At 45.7% G+C, this 20,914-nt stretch overlaps 1 protein-coding gene across 1 annotated transcript in view; it reads right to left on the reverse strand.

Annotated features, from left to right (window-relative positions):
* The window catches only part of ATP8A2 (ATPase phospholipid transporting 8A2), a 519,580-nt gene that overhangs the window by 235,953 nt on the left and 262,713 nt on the right, over nucleotides 1-20,914 (reverse strand). Inside the window, exon 28 of the mRNA XM_084845428.1 lies at nucleotides 11,346-11,456. Within this exon, the coding sequence (XP_084701554.1) occupies nucleotides 11,346-11,456 (111 nt within the window). The remainder of the gene's footprint in view (nucleotides 1-11,345; nucleotides 11,457-20,914) is intronic.

Genomic DNA, 20,914 nt, shown 5'->3' on the forward strand with positions numbered 1-20,914 from the left:
CGAATTGTGCAAGTTTCCCATTCGCACAGAATGAGCAGTGTATCAGGTTTCTTGATCCCCCCAGCACACACACTCAGGCAATCTGACACCAGACACCCAAATCTGTGAGATTTCTTTATTGTAGGAAATCCCACGGCAAAAGCTTAATGGTTACACTCTTCAGAAATCGTATAGCTGATGGTCAGTAGCTATAGGCTCTATGTAATTCCAGAACAGTCCAAAGCTAAACACTACTACCAGGACCGAGATCCTCATCAACATTGTTTTCCCATTGCCATCTCCACGGTTCTGAACACAAGGGAAAGGACTCTAGATTCCTGGGTTCCTAACCTAGGCAAGTCATTCACGGGGTTCCAACCCCGGACATAGAAAGGGAATGATTCCTGGAATGACCCCATCAGGTAATCAAGGGATAACTTCTTGAAAAGGCCAAAACAAAACCACACCCACAGAGAGTTAGATCAACTTGAAATATTTCATGGATAACTCCAGGCTGCATGGTAGAAGCCCATCAAGATCAAGGGAAGGGCATATCCCCACATGCAAGGAGTTCCGAGCCACCGCTTTCACGTTGGCAACTCCACACTGCATGAGTTCTGGCAGAGGGAAGTCTAAAAGTCGTAGATCAAATCCAGCCTGCCATACAATGAGCTGACTACAAACACAGACACACAATCCACAGCAAACGAGAGTTCAAGTCTATGAAAAGCCTCACAGTACTTTTCATGGCAAGTCTTTAACAATTTGGAGTTCTAGTCCATGTGCAGAGTGCCTCCAAAAGCCTAGACAACGATGGATCCAAACAGACATGGCTTTGGGCAATGAAGGTGAGATGTTCCTAGCAAAGGCTCTTTGACTTTGCATCACCTTAAAAGGGAAGGCGTGATTGTAAGACACCCCCTCCGGATCCCTTGACAGACAAGGGCCTTTAGCCTTTCAGCAAGGCCCCTGTCTAAACAGGGCGTCACTGCTCAGCCCTCCACTTCAGCCTGGGCAACCCTTCTGCAAACCGCACCCCACCTCTGTCAGGTTCTCACAGACAACTTCCAGCCTCCCTGCCTGCCAAGGCCAGACCAGCAAGTGGACAGGGAGTTGGGTGACTCCCCCTGGCTCTGCTTTGAGAACTCTGACAGAGATAAGCTCACACAGACTCTCACATTCCAGAAAATGAATAGGTCCAAACCCTTCCAGGCTACTTACAATCAAATCCTGGCTATAACTTACAAGGCTCACTGCAGTAGTGAAGCTGGGTCCCGACACAGTGATTGTGAACGGGAATTGGGCACAAGACAAGTGGCAAGACGAAGTTCATAAAATCCTGACTAACTTCAACATCACTCGTTCGCCCATCCTTACGTACATTGGACTCTTGTGTGATTTGGGGATTTTGCTATGAAACTTAATTTGTTGTTCATAATAATTATACATTGAAGGTTCAAGCATTACACAGATTCATGCAAAGCACACATTTCCGTGGAAATGAAAGGAGACAAAAGGTGTTTGCTTGATCATTTGCAGCTGAACATTCACAAAACCTTACCAACAGCCTTACAGTACTTGAGGCAAAAGCTTTCAATAAAAATGGATTCCTCTCTAATGATCCACTGTGCAGAATACATTACAGCAAGGCAAGGGGAACTACCATGGATTCATCCTTGTGACTGATTCTTTGGCAACCCTTGGGATTAACATAATAAATTAGGAATCCAAAACAAGAAGTCAATCGTGGATTAAAGTTGTGGAATGGGCAAACCCAGGAGCAATTCAAACAGAATTTTCCTTACATGACAGGGGGTTGAAATATGAAATAAACTGTCACCAGCAGCAACAGAAATTAGAGGTTATAAATTAGCTGTAGAAACGTTTGGATACATTTTCAAAGGGAGGCCTGTCTGTCTGTCTGTCTGTCTATCAGAGTAGACTACTGTTTAACATCTTTGGATTAGGGCAACATGCAACTGCATAAACCATATTAGATATTGCACAGTTTTTGTCCCTACTTGGACATAGTAGAAATGATTAACAGGTCATTTTAATGATTAATTTTTGTGAACCACCCAGAGAGCTTTGGCTATTGGGCGGTATAGAAATAAATGAATGAATGAATGAATTATCCAGTTTAGGCTCTTCATCAAGGAAATGTGCTGGCAGGATTCGAAGCTGAGAATTACACACTTCACAAGTTGAGCCCTAGTTTACAGAGGAGCTTTATGCTTATTTATTTATTATTAAATTTATTAATCGCCCATCTGGCTGGTCACCCAGCCACTCTGGGCGATGTACAGCATATAATAAAACAGTTTAAAACAATAAAATTCTACAATAAAAACGTTTTCTAAAATACCCTAACCCACCCCAAATGCCTGCCTGAACAACCACATTTTTAATGCACGATGGAAGCTCATTAAAGAGGGGGCATGGCAGAGTTCCCTAGGGAGGGAGTTCCACAGAGTGGGGGCCACCACAGAAAAGGCCCTCTCCCTCGTCCCCACCAGTCCCCACCAGTCTAGCTGTCCTGGCTGATGGGACAGAGAAGGCCACCGAGGCTGATCTTGTTAAGCGGCCTGTCTGGTGTTGCTGGAGGCGCTCCTTAAGATAGGCTGGGCTGAAACCATGTAGGGTTTTAAAGGTCAAAACCAACACCTTGAATTTGGCCAGGAAAACAACTGGTAACCAGTGCAACTCCTTCAGCACTGGAGTGATGTGATATCGCTGGCAGCTGCCTTTAATCAGGCGAGCCGCCACATTCTGTACCAGCTGCAGCTTACGAACTGTCTTCAAGGGTAACCCCACGTAGAGCGCATTACAGTAGTCTAAACAAGAGGAGACCAGGGCGTGTACTACTGATGGGAGCAGATGGTCGAGAAGGAAGGGGCACAGCCGCCGTATCAGATGGAGTTGATACAGCGTTGTCCGGCTCACAGCTGACACCTGAGCCTCCATGGACGGCTGGGAGTCCAAAATGACCCCCAGGCTGTGGACCTGGTCTTTCATGCTCTGTGCTTTGTGCTGTTTTGCCATTGACAGTCGAGTGGATTGCGCTTGTGGTTACTGTACACTTTAAGATTGGCTGATTGTGTGAATTAACCCAGTTGAAATGGGCTAAATTTACAGAGGACAGTCCTCTATTTGAAGTACTGCCGGAGGACCGTCCTCTGTTTTGAAGGCATCCTGTATTTGAAGGGCTGCCCTGTCCAAGTCTGATTGAAAGATAAAGAGCCATCAGAAGGAAGAGACAGGTCATGTTGGAAGTCTAAATAAAATAATACATTTCTATGGAACACATTTACAAGTAAATTCAAATGGATCAAATCACCCAAAGACAAATAAACAGCATCTTCCTTCAAGATGGTTGTTATATGAATTTCTATGCTCAGGCTCCCCCTTAAATGTTTGGTCAGACAACCCACCCCCACTTCCCAATATGGGTGCATTGTAAAGAAGAAGACAAGCTAAAAAAAACACCTGCTTGCAAACTTTACTGACAGGCCTCACATGTATTTTGTATTTGGGTATTCAGATAGTTAACTACAAAAACTCTTGGAAGAACTAACCCCAAGATTTCCTGTGCCTGCCATCAAATGCATAGGTTACTACAGCCCTGGAAGCTTATTATGAAAACATGTGCATATTTGCTTGCATTGTTGTTATAATGAGTGTCCTGTGCTGTAGTAACCTCAGCATTTGATAGTGGACATAGGAAGTCATGGGGTTATTTCTTACAATTTTGTTTTGTTTTGTTTTAGGAGGTCCAAAAAATGGTAGGATTTCCTTCTTGTGGGCACCTTGCTCTTTTGCAGAGAACCCTCTGTGGAAGAAGCTGACATTTTGTAATTTGGTCACATGAAATTAATTCTTTATATGGGTCCTTTAGGTGCCAAGGTAAGGCAAACAAGAAAGAAGGGAACACATAAAAGTGTGTTATGTTGAAGGATCAGGGGCTCTTTTTCTTTATTAATTCTTTTTGACATGGAAAATATCAGCTGTGCTACTAAGTCAAAGTATTCTGCACAGGGCTTTGAACTATTCACCGGCATCACCATCACCCCCCCTTTGATCTGGCTGTCTTTCTACTTCTCTAATCATGACACAAGAGAAATGTTCCAATGTTCTTCTACGCTTGTAATCAGCTATATTTCATGGTTCTTATGTCATAAGAGAAGCTTCATATCAGCTCTAGAGAAACGTATCTGTCCAACAGATGTGAAGCAAATCTCTTGCTAAAATAAAATTTGATAATAAAAGAATTGCATGAAGTCTAACGTAATGAAATGCACACAAATAATTGGCACAGATGGAGATCTGTAATGTTGTCCAGGGATAGAGCTGAGTTTACCAGGAAGCTAAATATACCACAGAATGCTGCCTGAGCCAAACTGTGAACCTTCCATAGTAATGGACTTGTCCGAGATTGCTTCTGAAAGTGGCTTTGGAAATAAAAAAGAAGCAAAGGGATAAGGAAGCATGTCTTTACAGTTTCTGTCTCCGTACTTCTCCATCCAAACTAGAATTTGTGCATCTCCACCAAAGGAGAGATGGGCATGTTGTCTGAACAGTAGGAGCTTGCACACCTCTCTCCTCAGAAGGTGAGTACAAAAGTTTTATTTTGGATCAGATTTGCATTCTATCTTAAGTTGATCTGAATGAAGAGTCTGCACCTCTCCAGCTCCTTTCCATACGACCATGGTGTGTATACAGATGTAGTCCTTGCTTCTTTGTCATGTAACATTTCTACTTGAAGGGTGACCTCTTTAAATAATGTCATGCCCAGCAGAAAGAGCAGACAGAAAGAGCAATAAGCATTGGTGTGGGATTGACAGAACTGAGAGAGAATGCCTCATTGTTGATCTGGGTGGTTTGGTCTACCTGTGTGAACGTAGGCATAGAAGGGAAGGAGAAATATTCTGTCTAGGTCTACAGCAGCCTTCCCCAATCTGGCACCCACCAGATGTGTTGGACAACAACTCCTAGCATTCCCCAACCAGCCCTGCTGGCTGGGAGATGCTGGGAATCTGGAGAGCACCAGGTTGCCAAAGGCTGGTGTAAAGAATATACTTGTGAATTGGTTTTCAATGTCTTCATATTTAGTACCATAAAGTTATCACACCGTGTGATAAAGGTATCACGCTGACACCATAAAGTCTAAAACCAGCACAGTATAGATGTCACACAAAACATACATGGGTGGCCGCATATTGCACCAGCTGAAATTCCTGGACAGTCTTTAAAGGCAGCCCCACATAGAATGCATTATAGTAGTCCAGCCTGGATGTCATTAATACATAGGTAACTGAGGCAGGAGCAGACCTCTCCAGATAGGGCTGCAGCAGGCATACCACCCTAAGCTGGTGAAAAGCACTCCTGTCCTACGTCAGCAGCTGAGCTTCACTGGTTCGCAATGGGTCCAAGAGAGCTCCGAGACTTCACATTTGGTCCTTTGGGCAAGTGCAACCCCATCTAAGACCAGCTGTAAACTTCCATCTGGAGTAGTCAGCTTCCCTACCCATGGCACCTCTGTCTTGTCTGAATTCAGCCTCAGCTTCTTTACCCTCACCCATCCCCAAACCACCTCCAGACACTGGTCCACGAGTACCACAGCCTCTCTGGGAGAGACAAATGGAAGCATGCAGTAGAGCTGAGTATCATTTGCATACTAATAGCAATCTGTGTGGTTTCCCCTAGCAGTTTCATGTAGATGTTAAAAAGCATGAGGGACAAGATAGAACCTTGTGGCACCCAAAAGGTCAATGGCCATGGGGCCATTAAGAACAGAAGTCTCAAGCACCACCTTGTGAAATCACTCTTCCAGATACAACCAGAACCGCCATAACACTGTGCCTACTGAACCCAACCAAGATAAGAACATAAGAGCAGTGCTGGATGAGACCAAAGAGTCCATCTAGTCCACACAGTGGCCAACTAGCTGCCTGTAGAAACCAACAAGTTGGACATGTGTTCAATAGCGCCCACCCACTCATTTTCCCCAGCAACTGGTATATAAAGGCATAGTGCCTCTGATACTGGAGACAATATATTGCCATTGTGACTACTAACCACTGATAGCCTTATCTTCCATGAATTTGTTTAAGTCCCTTTTAAAGCCATCCAAATTGGTGGCCATCACAACATGCTGAAGTAGTAAAGATCCAGAAGGATACCATGTTTGCTGAGAGGTCCAAAAGAACCAACAGGGGTTGTACTCCCCATCCATTCCCTAGCATAAATCATCCACCAGGGTGGCCAACACTGATGTCATTGTGAATGCAACAGTTGATTCAAAATGGTCCTGGTTTTAAATTTATTTGATCTGAGGTGTCCAGTAAATGCTCTCCAGATTGGTTTGATTTACATGGCCCATTTCAGATTGGATAGGGGAGGTCTATTCTAGGGCTGTGCCAGACGTTCTCAGGAGAAATCGTTTGGCATATTCATAGAAGTAGACCTGTACACTACGCTCTGCATCTAAGGCCCTCCTCTGGGAGTCTCATCCAAGAGAGGCCCAGAGGGGGGCAACAAAGGAGAGGTCCTTTTCGGTGGCGGGACCCCATTTATGGAATAATCTCTTTGACAAGGCCCACCTGGCACCAACATTGTCATCTTTTCAGTGCCAGGTTAAAACTGCCCTCTTCTCTCAGGCATTTGGCAGTATATAATAAGTCTGTCTCTGTCTGTTTTACATTGTTTTAGATATATGTTATGTGTGTTATTTATGTCATTATGTGAATGGTTTTTATATTTGATATAATGTATTTTAATGGTTTTTAATTTTTGTGAACTGCCCAGAGAGCTTCGGCTATGGGGCAGTATAGAAATATAATAAATGAAACGAAATAGGAGTGGAGGAGAGGCATGATATATATGATATGACTTTGAGTGAGCCCTTGGGGGGGGGGGTGTGCATGTCTTTTTTTTAAGCACCCAGAGACAGTAGCATAACTGGTTGCTTGCTTTAAACAATTTTTGTTGCTGATTTCCCACAATGATCCTCCTCTGTCAGGGGTCATTTTGTCCCACAATGCATCTGAAGAAAGATGCTGTATGGGAGGGTGGAGAACCTCACGTTCACGAGCCAAATCTAGCCCTCCTGAGGGCCAAATCTGTCCCTCCTCAGTTCCCCAGAAGACCATGCCCCCTTTGCCTGCCCCACTCATTTTCCCACAAGTGCCAATTGTTTACTGGTTTCCCGGCTTCCACATAGTTTCTTCTCCCCATTCTAAACGACTGAAATGCCTCTCCTAATGTTTTGTTACTGGCAATAAAAGCACTGTGCTAAAATATGCTAGCATTTGGGTATGCTGTGTTTTGGGGCCCACCCTTTTTGCCTTTGGCCACACCCACCTCTGGAATGCAGCCCCCAAGGGCATCTCCAAAATTGAATTTGGCCCCTGGGCTGAAAGAGGTACCCCACCCCTGCTGTATAGCATCATCCCTCAGATGCACTATAGGGCATGATGACCCCTAAGAGAGGATGGTTGCTGTTGCAGCAAGAAAGCAATGTGAAAAATTGTTTAAAAGAAAAGAGGGAATTTAAAAAGAAGAAGCCTCTGACTGTGCTCCTGTCACTGACTTATAAAAATGTACCCATCACTAGTAACAGAACAATGAGGCAAACTGCCGGCTCAGCCGGTGCTAAGATTCTGCGCAGCGTTGCCTTTTCATAACAATGTCGTAGCAACCAAAACAATGACAATCTGACAACAGGGCATGTCACTTAGGTTTTGTTTCTGCTCCCGACTTGGTAACTACAGACAGCTTGCAGTCCAGAGCCATTAAAATCAGCAAGCATTTTGCTATTGATTTCCAAGGGATGTGGATATGGCTTCTAGAGTTCCCCTCTCAAGGGAAAGAGTATTCCTTATGGTATTACTGAGGCTTTCTATGTCATCTGCAAAAGCGTATGTCTGAAACCATAATCAAGGAAGAACATTTTATGGCCATCAACACCAAGTAAACAGCCAGTAAAGAAATAAAATAAAAAGAGAGCATAATATCATAACTAAAAAGGCACTGGGAACTTTGAAACTTATTGCAAAGATGTAGCACTAAACTACATAGAAATGCAGTTCTAGCAAATGCTATTGCCACCAATTGCCATTCGAGGGCAAGCATTCACATTTTCAGTGGCTTGAGAAATAAGTTGAAATGTGACCCTGGAGATCCCAGGAGGAGGGGGCAGAGGGCACTGGGTCCCCTGCCCCCCGCCAGACATTTCCTCATTGTTTACTTAACCCAAGCTTGTTCCCTTTCTAAAAGTACCTCTATGTAACTTCCAAGTCTGGCTATCCTCAAGCTTCATCATGTAGAACAATCTCCCCCTTTACTAAGAAGAATCGAAAAGACATGAATGACCTCAAGAATGGCATTCCTGCGTGGCTCAGTTACACAGCACTCGCTACAACTATTCTTCAGTCAAGGAGAAACTTCCCCATTAAAACCTCCGGAGAAGGTAAGGAGGAAAATGATGGATGATTCACACATGGACCAGGTATAAGTAGTAACTTGGAGGAGGAGGTGCAGGGAATGCTGATCAAATTTGCAGATGACACAAAATTGGGCGGGATAGCTAATACTTTGGAAGACAGAAACAAAATTCAAAGTGATCTGGATGGACTGGAGCGCTGGGCAGAAAACAACAGAATGACATTTAATAGGGATAAATACCAAGTTCTGCACCTAGGAAAAAGAAACCAAATGCACAGTTACAAGATGGGGGATACATGGCTCAACAATACTACAAGCAAGAAGGATCTTGGAATTGTTGTCGATCACAAGCTGAATATGAGGCAACAATGTGATGTGGCTGCAAAAAAGGCCAATGCCATTTTGGGCTGCATTAATAGAAGCATAGCTTCCAAATCCCGGGAGGTACTGGTTCCCCTCTACTCAGCACTGGGTAGGCCTCAGCTGGAGTACTGTGTCCAGTTCTAGGCACTGCACTTTAAGAAGGATGCAGACAAACTGGAGTGGGTTCAGAGGAGGGCAACCAAGATGATTAGGGGACTGGAAACAAAGCCCTATGAAGAGAGACTGAAAGAACTGGGCATGTTTAGCCTTGAGAAGAGAAGACTGAGGGGAGATACGATAGTGCTCTTCAAGTACTTGAAAGGTTGACACAGAGAGGAAGGCCAGGATCTCTTCTCGATCATCCCAGAGTGCAGGACATGGAATCATGGGCTCAAGTTACAGGAAGCCAGATTCCGGCTGAACATCAGGAAAAACTTCCTGTTAGAGCAATACGACAATGGAACCAATTCCCCAGGGAGGTAGTGGGCTCTCCCACACTGGAGGTGTTCAAGATGAGGCTGGACAGCCATCTGTCAGGAATGCTCTGACTTGGATTTCTGCATTGAGCAGGGGGTTGGACTCAATGGCCTTGTAGGCCCCTTCCAACCCTACTATTCTATGATTCTAGTCTTCATGTGGGAGGGAGCCTCATGCTGTAGAGGCTGGTGGCTCCAATGTCAGTAGGGCAGTGAATCAGCTCCGGCTTTCAGTCAGAACTCTAAAGGAGCTGTCCAAGGTGCTGTACCTTGGATAGCTCCCTTAGAGTTCTGACTGAGAGCTGGAGCAGATTCACTGCCCCACTGACACTGGAGCCACCAGCCTCCACTGGCTTCATGCATTCCTCTCTCTGCCCACCCTGCTGCTTTTACACTTGCATTGTTGTTTTACTTTAATGTTCAGAGCTTTGTAAATCACCTAGAAATTGCCATATATATGGCAGTAGAGAAATGTATTAAATAACTAAAGACAGCCTATAGTAAAGACTGGAGCGTGTGCACGGTATTGTGTGAACTTGATCCTCACTGTGGGTTATTAATGTCTAAGCCTTGATCCGTGCCCGGCTACATGGATAACATGTGCTCACTCAAGGGTATCTATGACCCAGCCTTTGGTCAGAGTGGAGGTGAAGGAATAATTCCCATAATTCTGTCAGACATCATTACCACTTTAAGTGCAAGGTCAATGCAACTCTTTGACCACTATAGCCCAATGCTATGCAAAAGGACAATAAATTACAAAACTATAAAGTCAGAGTAATTAGTAAAAGCAGATTACTTAACAAGCATCTGGCCTTTAATAAAATAGACCTGCTTCATATAGCCAGTGACATATATAGAAAGCAACCTTCCCCAATCTGATGTCCTCCAGATAGGCTGGACTGTAGTGACCATCCTGGCTGGAAATAATGGGAGTTGCAGTCCAATACATTTGGAGGGCACCAGGTTGGGGAAGGTGGGATAGAACCACTTCTGACATTGGGCTTTTCTACATGAGGCTTTTAAACTGCACCTTTACCAAGTCTTCTGCTTCCGGATTCTTTTCAGGATTAAGATCGCCTCCTTTACATGTGTTTTTTTCTGAGGGTTTTCTTTCTCTGCCTTTCTATATGTTTCATTACACAACCATTAGATGGCACTGGTATATTGTTGAAATACACGAGAGTCTAATTCCGCCATTTCTAAATAATACTGCACTTTCCTCAATCTAAAAAAAGCCAGGAAATGCTTGCAAAGAGCAGGAGAGGCCCTGGGGGATGAGGACATCATGTAAAGGAGCCACAAACTACTGTGAGTGAGCACACAATAAAAGCCTTGTGTAGAAAGGCTCATTACCTGGGGGTATACAAAACCACTGCAGTGTGTATTGGTCCAGCACAAGTCTGCTAATGTCAAATATTATATACGGATCACTTGGCTGAGATGACACATCGCTCATTCCCAAACCAGTATCATCCCTCTTCAGAGCTGTGGCAATGCTGGCATGTGAAGGTGCAGTGGCATGGGTGGCTTTCATGTGACCTAACATGCCCACAGGATTGAGAGAAGGACGCATGTTGTAGAACAGGAGTGGGGAACCTGTGGCCCTCCAGATGTTCTTGGACTGCAACTCCCATTGTCCCTCACTATTGGCTCTGCCGGGTAGAGTGGATGGGCTGAGTTGCAGTTCAACAACATCTGGAGGACCACATGTTCCCCACCCCCACTGTAGAAGCTCCTATGATAAGGTAAGAAGCAGGTCATCTGTAGGTGGCCACTCATAGTGGATATTTGGAGTTCCACATGCTAAGTTGTTTGTGATTTGGGCAGATTTTGACCTTGTCAGCAAAGCCCCGCATTTTCAGGTTGGCATTGTTGTGATTAAGATCTACTGGAGCCTTGCAGGGAACTGCCCACACAAACAGCTTACTACATGGAATGCCACCCATGTGGTTGCATTGTAAGCAGCCCAACACATACATAGGTGGCTATATATACGAAACATGCTGCACCATGTTTAATAGTAATTTCTAGTTACTATAATCAAGAAATGAAACCATGGTTCATGCTCCTGATTGTACTCACCTCAATAATATACAGCACCACATTCTTATAAAAGCAATACAATATGCATTTCGTCACTCGGTTGTAACTCCAAGCTCCATGGACAAGTAAGAGCTTCTCCAAGTAGGAAAACTGGAGAAAGAAAAATGGACAATAATTAAATTAGCTTGTATTTCGTGACATAGAAGGCAAAAGGAACTGAGGTTACCTAGTATCACATCAGCTGTTGTTACATAATGTGCATAGGGATTTTTGTGGATTTAGGGTGGATTCAGATGATTACATTTGTTCCCACCTTGCTGTGGATCTTAGTAGGCATCAAAGGGGACAACCCCCATGGAAAACTAAGCAAAGGGCAAGCTGAAGGCCATCAATGGCCACTAGTCCTGATGGCTATATATTACCTCCAATATCAGAGGCAGTATGCCTATGTACACCAGTTGCTGGGGAACATGGGCGGGAGGATGCTGTTGTACTCATGTTCTGTTTTGGGGTCTCCCGTAGACAGCTGGTTGGCCACTGTGTGAACACAATGCTGGACTAGATAGACCTTGGTCTGATCCAGCATGACTCTAACTTTCTTTTGAATCAATTTAGAAACCTTTCCCAGTACCAGTACCCAGTTTCACACAGGTCTCACCACAGAGTGCTTGAGAAACAAGTACACTCTGGTGAGAGATACGTACTGCAGATCAGCTCTCATGGATAATCCGTACAGCTAGTTTTCCACCTACGTAAGACCACTGGGGAGTTATTCTTTGCAGCAAAGTTCCATATAGTGTCTCTCTTTTAGGCATGAGCTTAAGCAGCCTCAATTTCTGAACCTTCCTGGGTATAGTGGTGGCATACTGGTGGCATGCGGTGAATCAATTCACAAGACAAAGTTGCACGTGGATCACTGTTCTGAAGTGACTCTCCCGACGTCATTGCATGACAGAAAAGGAGCTGGATGACATATCTCTCAGTTGAAAGCAGCAATCTAAAAGCCCAGTACAATGCATGTTCACAATGAACCTATACAAGTGTGTTCAGTGGGGCTTATTTCCAAGTAAGCATGCAAAGAACGCACACCCTATCCATGTTTTCTCCAAAGTAAGTCCTGTGGTGCTCAGGGGGGTTGCTCCCAGGTAAGTGTGTATAGCAGCCTTCCCCAACCTGCCCAGTGTTTGGAAGTCACTGGTCAGGAATACTGGGAGTTGTAGTCCAAAACATCTGGAGGGCGCCAGTACTTTGGGGAAGGCTGGTCTATAGGATGGCAGCCCTAGTCAATGTGGCCTATGGGCACTGGCTGACGTGTTTTCAAATACCTGTTTGTTGCATTCACTCTCTATGCTTTTTAGGTGTACACCAAAACAGAACAAAAATGCAACATGTGAAGTGCTGTTTCACTAATTAGCTGTTTCACTAATTCAGCCTATCCCAACTTGGTGCCCTCCAGATGTTCTGAACTACAAGCATTGGGCAGGCTGGCTAGGGCTGATGGGAGTTTAAGTCCAAAGCATCTGGAAGGCACCAGGTTGGGGAAAGCTGGTCTATAGGATGGCAGCCCTAGTTAATATAGCCTATCAGAATTGGTTGAGAGAGAGAGAAAGAGAGCAGCACTAAAAGAGAAAGAGGGAGGGAGAGAAAGAGGGAGGGAGGGAAAGAAAGAAAGACTTAAAATTGTAGGGAACTTTAATGAGATCTCCAGAGAGATGTTTCCTTACTAGAATAACTCAACAAATTGAATTCTTGTGCCCCTGAGGAAGGTTTCCACTGAAACACATTGGGCAATTTTCTATTTCATTCATGTGCCCCACATTTTTCATTACCATTTTGAAGCTTGCCTCTCATGTATATATAAAATATATAGCTCTACAAGAATTGGTCACCAGCTTCATTTATTTATCACACACTTCCTCCAAGGATCTCCGAGTGGTATATAGGGTGGTGAGTTTCTTGCCCCATTGAATCCTCACAATGCCCCTGTAATATGGGTTAGACTCAGTAATGATGACCTTCACCAGGCCATTCTGGGGGCTTGATGACTGAGCAGGGATGTGCACCCAGGCTCCCAGAAGGCAAATCTAACTCTCTATTCCATCTTTCCCAAGCCCTCCAGACGTGTTGGCCTGCAGCTCCCATTGTTCCAACCATTGGCCATGCTGGGTGGGGATGATGGCCAACACATCTGGAGGGCCCCAGCTTGGGGAAGGCTGCTCTGTCCATCATGCTACTTTGGCTCTCGAGTAGGGTTGGCGGAGAATTTCTCCCTGAAACTTCAGGGGGCCGAGCGCCAACGTGTTCGGCCCCCCGAACAAGTTTCAGGGAGAAATTCTCTGCACCCCCCCGCACCCCCCCCGGGACGGGACTTACCTTTCCCGAATGTCCCTCCCGGCAGCGGGTCCCGGCGGCGGTTCGTCGGGTCTTCGTCAGGGGCGGGAGCGGCAGCCAATCTTTTGACCGGCTGCCGCCGCCGCCATTCCAATAAAACTAAAAAAAAAAAACCGCCCCCGTGATAGGCTACGTGACGATTAACGTAGCCTATCACGGCTAGATTTGCAAAGTCAGCCGTGATAGGCTACGTAAATCGTCACGTAGCCTATCACGGGTGACTTTAAAAAAAAAAAAGTGCGTACGGATAATGGCGGCCCCCATAGGGAGCCGCCATTCCCGTTCCTTATTTGGTCGCTGTAGTCTACGTAAAGATTTATGTAGACTACAGCGACCAAATAAGGAACGCGAATGGCGGCTCCCTATGGGGGCCACCATTTGCGTACGCACTTTTTTTTTTTAAAGTCACCCGTGATAGGCTACGTGACGATTTACGTAGCCTATCATGGCTGACTTTGCAGATCTAGCCGTGATAGGCTATGTTAATCGTCACGTAGCCTATCATGGGGGCGTTGTTTTTTTTTAAAAAAACTTTTAATTTCGCGGCCGGGCGAGGCGCCTCCTCCCCGGCCTGAATTTCAGCTGGGCGAGGCGGGAAGCCTCCCCCCCGGCCTGAATTTCGGCCGGGCGAGGCGGGAAGCCTCCCCCCCCGGCCTGAACTTCGGGGGGAGAGCAGCGAAGCGCCTCACCCCCACCGCGGAAAGCTACAAGACCAGGTAAGTGGGTTTCGTGCACCCCTACTCTCGAGGCACTTTCCTTCTCTCAGTAGCAAAATGTTGGACCCAAAAGCATTCCAAAGACTTGAGATCTCTCGCAATGGAACTTTTAATATGAGGAATTGTTTGGCATCAACACCGGAAAAGACTCAGTCTGGACCCTGGCAGTTTTTGAGAGAAAGTGAGATCCAAAAAGCAACTGCCCAACACGTTTTTTCTATGCGCCCTCAGATGCAGATGGCACTGCATCCACCTCCTGGCAAGAAGAAAAATTATGCTACTGCAAAAAAGGCCTGTTTCCCTGTTAAATATACGCTCTGTCTGTCTGTCTGTCTTCACACATACATGCGCACGTGCACGCACACACACACACACACACTCTGTCTGTCTCTCTGTCTGTCTGTCTACACACACTCATACACACACATCCTTGCATTCTCATACAGAAACATGGGGGGGGGGTGCACGTGCACGTGCATGTGTATGAAAGGGTAACATGGGATTAAAACTGGAATCAGGCCTGTGGTGATTGTCACCTTGCAGGATCAATCGCACGGCAGTTGGGACCGCAAGGTGGCGGCCGGCCAGGGCTTGCCTCAGGCATCCCGAAGACTGCCAGCGCTCATTATCTCAATGAAATGCAGGATGTGAAATGCAGGGAAAGGAACATAATCTAGTCTTCTTCAGGAAACATGAGACCAATATGCATTTAATAAGAACTTCTATTAGCAATTGTATAATAAAAAGTGATCCTTGAGCATAATGGAATCCTCCTTTGGATGACAATAAAAGCTGCATCCAATTTGTGAACTGCTTCAAGAATTTCTATAGTTTGGTTTTGGAGTCTCTAAAAACAAGTTGGTGGAGCGAATCATGCCTTAAGGACAAGAGATGTATTCAAAAGAATCTCTCTCTCTCTCATTCTCTCTTTTTAATCCAAGGAAAATAATCTTTCTGAGAACAGGTCAAATTTCCCTTGTATTTGTTTAGTGTAATTTACAGTCTCCCGAAGACCCTCCAGCATACTTTGGATTATTCCATAGGTAGCCATGGGTGCTTCTAGATGAGGCTTTTATTGTGCAATTGTACTGCCTCATTCGCTGAATATTACAGGGGATCCAGATGTCATTGTGTTCCCTTTGCAGCCCTCCAATGTTTCCCCACCACTTCCTCCATCTTTTTCCTTACCAGAGGGGAAAAAATGTGTTAAAGAGGACAAGATGGAACAGCTGCATGATGCCTTTGGTTTGTTAATGCTAGGAGTCCCCTGTCTGGAAGCACCCCATCTCTGGCATCACTGGGTTTGGGGTATCCTTTTGTTTTAGTAGGTGCCAGGGTTCAACCCTGCCCGACCTTGAAGGGGGAGCAGGAAACCCCCTCCCCAGCAGATCCCTGCACTGCCAGCAACAGTGAAGATCTTTTGGACCCAGACATTCAGGCTGCAGGGCAGGAGGTCTCCTCTCCGCACTAGTTACCTGGGTCTCTGGTTGGCCCTTAGACCACTGCTCATCACCCCTAGTAGAAACACAGGAGCAGAGGAGATGGTCAGCCAGGCAGGAGCTTCAGGGCTGCTGACAAAGTGGCTGGTTAGCGACACATGGATCTATTCCAGGTAAGAGCAAGGGAGGGCTCATGTAAGCACCTGCCTGAACATAACTGAATTACCACTGAAGAAGCCCAGCTCCCTTGGAGCTAAAAGCTGATTATCTTAGAAGAATAAGAGTCACTCAACAGTGTGAACATCCATGCTTCTGCTACAGTTGTGGCTGTATACATTAGCAAGACATGAATCAACATTCCCATGAAGGCCGTTTATCGTTTGAACTCTCTTCACAGTGTTACTGTATGTTAGCCTTTCCCAGCCTGCTTTAGCCCTACTGAAATCAAATCATATTATCTGGGTTGGGGACAAGAAGTCTAACAACATCTCTAAACTGGCTGTGGCTCAGCGGTAGAGCACTTCCTTTGCATGCAGAAGCTACTGGGTTCAGTCCCCGCCAGAGTACAGGCGGGGACTGAACAGAATTGCGGGGATGGTGTCAGGAAGGCTAAAGCTGAGAACAAACAAAGGTTAGCAAGGGACGCTAAAAGCAACAAAATAGGCTTTCTTTAGATATCTGCATAGTAAAAGACAGGAAAGAAATGATGGTTCAACTATTAGATAAGGATGGCAAAATGATAACAGATGACAAAGAAAAGGCAGAAGTGTGCAATTGCTACTTCGGCTCAGTCTTCTCCCGAAAGACAGTCTATGGCCTCATCTACATGGCACCGCTTTGGTCCCCCACCCTGTCGCAACTGTGCAGCAATTCGCAGCTTCGAATCACCATGCCCTACGATATACACTGTGCACTTCCCTAAGAGACTCGCCATGCCCTTTTTTTTGCCACTATACTGAAATGCGCAGCTGTGCAGTCCCATGAGTGTGGGGGTGTGAAATGTCAGTGGATGTTTTATATCTGAAGGGCTCTGCTGTGTCTTTCTGACCCTGTTTTAGGTAAAAATCGGGTATTTTGTGCTCCTTCATTTCCACAGCATCAGTTTGTCAGCTCCCCAGCCCGAGACTCTCGCGATGGTTTGCACTCACAAGCATGAGCACTATGTGCCTAGCCATTGCTCCAAAATGGTGGCTGGAGTGATGTTGTTCCTCCCCCAAGACCCCCCCCCCCCAGCCCTTGGGTACTGAGTCCAAAAGCAACCATTGCGAAGATACTAAGCTGGAAAAATGTGCAAAAGTGTGATTAAATAAATGATAACGTCCCTCTGTGCCACAGTAACTGCGCAGCTGCGAAGGGATGGGGGAGCAAAGAGGTACCACAGAGTAATGCAGGCACTACGCACGCCTACAACATGCCCACTGTAAGATGTGAAGTCAGTTCGGGGAAGGAACAGACGGTGCAGCAAATCCCAAAAATCGCAGTAAACTGACTCCTTGGAACTCTGCTTTTTCTGGGTGAAAACCATGGATGGCTGCAAAGTCGCGACTGCGTCATCTATCATAAGGGACCTCGACTCGCACCTGCCCTAGAGTAAAAGCCTGGTGTAGATGGGGCCTATGACCCTCCTGGCAAAGGCGAAGTACAGGCTGAAGGGGCAGGATTGCATCTTGAGATTGACAGGCGTATGGTCAAGGAACACATAATTACTTTGAATGAGTCCAGATCTCCAGGGCCAGATGAACTGCATCCTAGAGCAATAAAGGAACTGGCTTCACAAAAAGCTTAGAGGTGACCTGAAAACAAAAAAGGACACATATGGGAAGTGGAAGGAAGGCCAAGCAACAAAGGAAGAGTAGAGGCAAGTAGCACAGAATTGCAGGGATGGCGTCAGGAAGGCTAAAGCTGAGAATGAGCTGAGGTTAGCGAGGGATGCTAAAAGCAACAAAAAGTCTTTCTTCAGCTACATGCATAGTAAAACACAGAAGAAAGAAATGGTGGTTCAGCTATTAAATAAGGATGGCAAAATGATAACAGAGGACAAAGAAAAGGCAGAAGTGCTCAATTCCTACTTTGGCTCAGTCTTCTCCCAAAAGAGGGTCTATGACTCCCCTGGCAAAGGTGAAGCACAGGCTGAAGGGGCAGGATTGCAGCCTGAGATCGATAGGCATATGGTCAAGGAACACCTAATGACGTTGAATGAGTTCAAATCTCCAGGGCCAGATGAACTGCATCCTAGAGTCATAAAGGAACTGGCAGAAGAACTCTCAGAACCACTGTCTATTATCCTTGAGAAATCATGAAGGATGGGTGAAGTGCAGATGACTGGAGGAGGGCTACTGTTGTCCCTGTCTTCAAAAAGGGTAAAAAGGAGGAACCTGGGAACTACAGACCAGCCAGTCTGACATCAATCCCTGGGAAAATTCTGGAGCAGATTATAACAGATTACAGAGATGATTTAGTGGATAAAGTAGCAGTTACAGGAACTCTGGGGGAAAGCGACCATGTTGTACTTGAGTTCTTGGTTCTAAGGGAAGCAAAAACCAAGTGTAGTCAAACGCGTACCCTGGATTTTAGGAAAGCTGATTTTAATAAACTCAGAACAATGATCAGTAAGGTCCCATGGCAAGCGATGCTAACGAGAAAAGGAGTCCAAGATGGGTGGGAGCTTTTAAAAAAGGAAATTCTCAAGGCACAATTACAAACAATTCCAACAAGAAGAAAAGGTGGAAGACAACAGAAGAAGCCAATGTGGCTTCACAAAAAGCTTAGGGATGACCTGAAAACAAAAAAGGACACATATAGGAAGTGGAAGGAAGGCCAAGCAACAAAGGAAGAGTACAGGCAGGTAGCACAGAACTGCAGGGATGGTGTCAGGAAGGCTAAAGCTGAGAAGGAGCTGAGGTTAGTGAGGGATGCTAAAAACAACAAAAAGGCTTTCTTCAGCTACGTGCATAGTAAAAGGCAGAGGAAAGAAATGGTTGTTCAGCTATTAACTAAGGATGGCAAAATGATAACAGATGACAAAGAAAAGGCAGAGGTGCTCAATTCCTACTTTGGCTCAGTCTTCTCCCAAAAGAGGGTCGATGTCAGGGTGGAAACTGAGCCCAGAGAGCTTCAGAGCAGTTTGGATTCTGAGGAGGAACAGCAATCCATGGGAGAGGAGCCAGCTCATCCCTCACAGGCTCACTACCTGGCAAAGATTCCTCCTGCCAGCATTCCTGAGATAGATAGTGACCCTGGTAGTGAGGGAGTGCAGGAGGGGGGCTTCTTAGATGCTCGACGCAGACGGAAAGAGCGACGAGTGATGGAGGGTGCAGAAAGGAGGTGTAGCGCCCGTTTGGCGTGCAAGCAACGGCCATCTCCCATGGACCCAAGGGAAAGAGGGAGGATTTCTCCCTAGCCCATAAGTTCTGGGTCTTCAACTGACTCTCTTTCAAATGGGGATCAACTGCCTACTTGAAGCTTAGGCCACTCTGCTGTTCCTTGCTTTAGCCTCTGGTGATTAGCATCTGAAAGAGTCACTAAGTTGTAAAAGGATTAAAGCTTTGAAAAGAAATCCTTTTGTCTGTGTCTTGAGTTGGCTATTGGAATCTACTGCGAGAGGCCGCCAAAGCGCTCCTGACAGTCTATGACCCCCCTGGCAAAGGCGAAGTACAGGCTGAAGGGGCAGGATTGCAGCTTGAGATCGATAGGCATATGGTCAAGGAACACCTAATGACTTTGAATGAGTTCAAATCTCCAGGGCCAGATGAACTGCATCCTAGAGTCATAAAGGATCTGGCAGAAGAACTCTCAGAACCGCTGTCTATTCTCTTTGAGAAATCATGGAGGGCGGGGGAAGTGCCAGATGACTGGAGGAGGACTAATCTGGTCCCTATCTTCAAAAAGGGTGAAAAGGAGGAACCTGGGAACTACAGACCAGTCAGTCTGACATCAATCCCTGGGAAAATTCTGGAGCAGATGATAAAGCAATCCATCTGGAAGCACCTTGAAAACAATGCAGTGATTACTCGAAGCCAGCATGAATTTGTCAAAAACAAGACCTGCCAGACGAATCTGATCTCATTTTTTGATCAAGTAACCTCCCTTGTGGACCGTGGGAATGCTGTAGACATCATATACCTCGACTTCAGCAAAGCTTTCGACAAAGTGCCCCATGCTATCCTGATGAGCAAGCTAGCTCAAAGTGGCCTAGATGAAACAACGATCCAGTGGATCCACAGTTGGCTACAGAATCGGACTCAAAGAGTGCTTATCAATGGGACCTTCTCAAACTGGGGAGAGGTAACGAGTGGGGTACCGCAGGGCTCAGTCCTGGGCCCAGTGTTCTTCAACATTTTTTATTAATGACTTGGAGGAGGAGGTGCAGGGAATGCTGATCAGATTTGCAGATGACACAAAATTGGGCGGGATAGCTAATAGTTTGGAAGACAGAAACAAAATACAAAGTGATCTGGATAGACTGGAGTGCTGGGCAGAAAACAACAGAATGACATTTAATAGGGATAAATGCCAAGTTCTGCACCTAGGAAAAAGAAACCAAATGCACAGTTACAAGATGGGGGATACGTGGCTCAACAACACTACAAGCGGGAAGGATCTTGGAATTGTTGTCAATCACAAGCTGAATATGAGCCAACAATGTGATGTGGCTGCAAAAAAAGGCCAATGCTCTTTTGGGCTGCATTAATAGAAGCATAGCTTCCAAATCCCGGGAAGTACTAGTTCCCCTATACTCAGCACTGGTTAGGCCTCATCTGGAGTACTGTGTCCAGTTCTGGGCACCGCACTTTAAGAAGGATGCAGACAAACTGGAGAGGGTTCAGAGGAGGGCAACAAAGATGATCAGAGGACTGGAAACAAAGCCCTATGAAGAGAGACTGAAAGAACTGGGCATGTTTAGCCTTGAGAAGAGAAGACTAAGGGGAGATATGATAGCACTCTTCAAGTACTTGAAAGGCTGTCACAGAGAAGAAGGCCAGGATCTCTTCTCGATCATCCCAGAGTGCAGGACATGGAATAATGGGCGCAAGTTACAGGAAGCCAGATTCTGGCTGAACAT

This window comes from Heloderma suspectum, chromosome 3 (genome assembly GCF_057233095.1).
Source record: "Heloderma suspectum isolate Gila_16-S chromosome 3, 16-S_ref, whole genome shotgun sequence".
NCBI classification, from domain to species: domain Eukaryota; kingdom Metazoa; phylum Chordata; class Lepidosauria; order Squamata; family Helodermatidae; genus Heloderma; species Heloderma suspectum.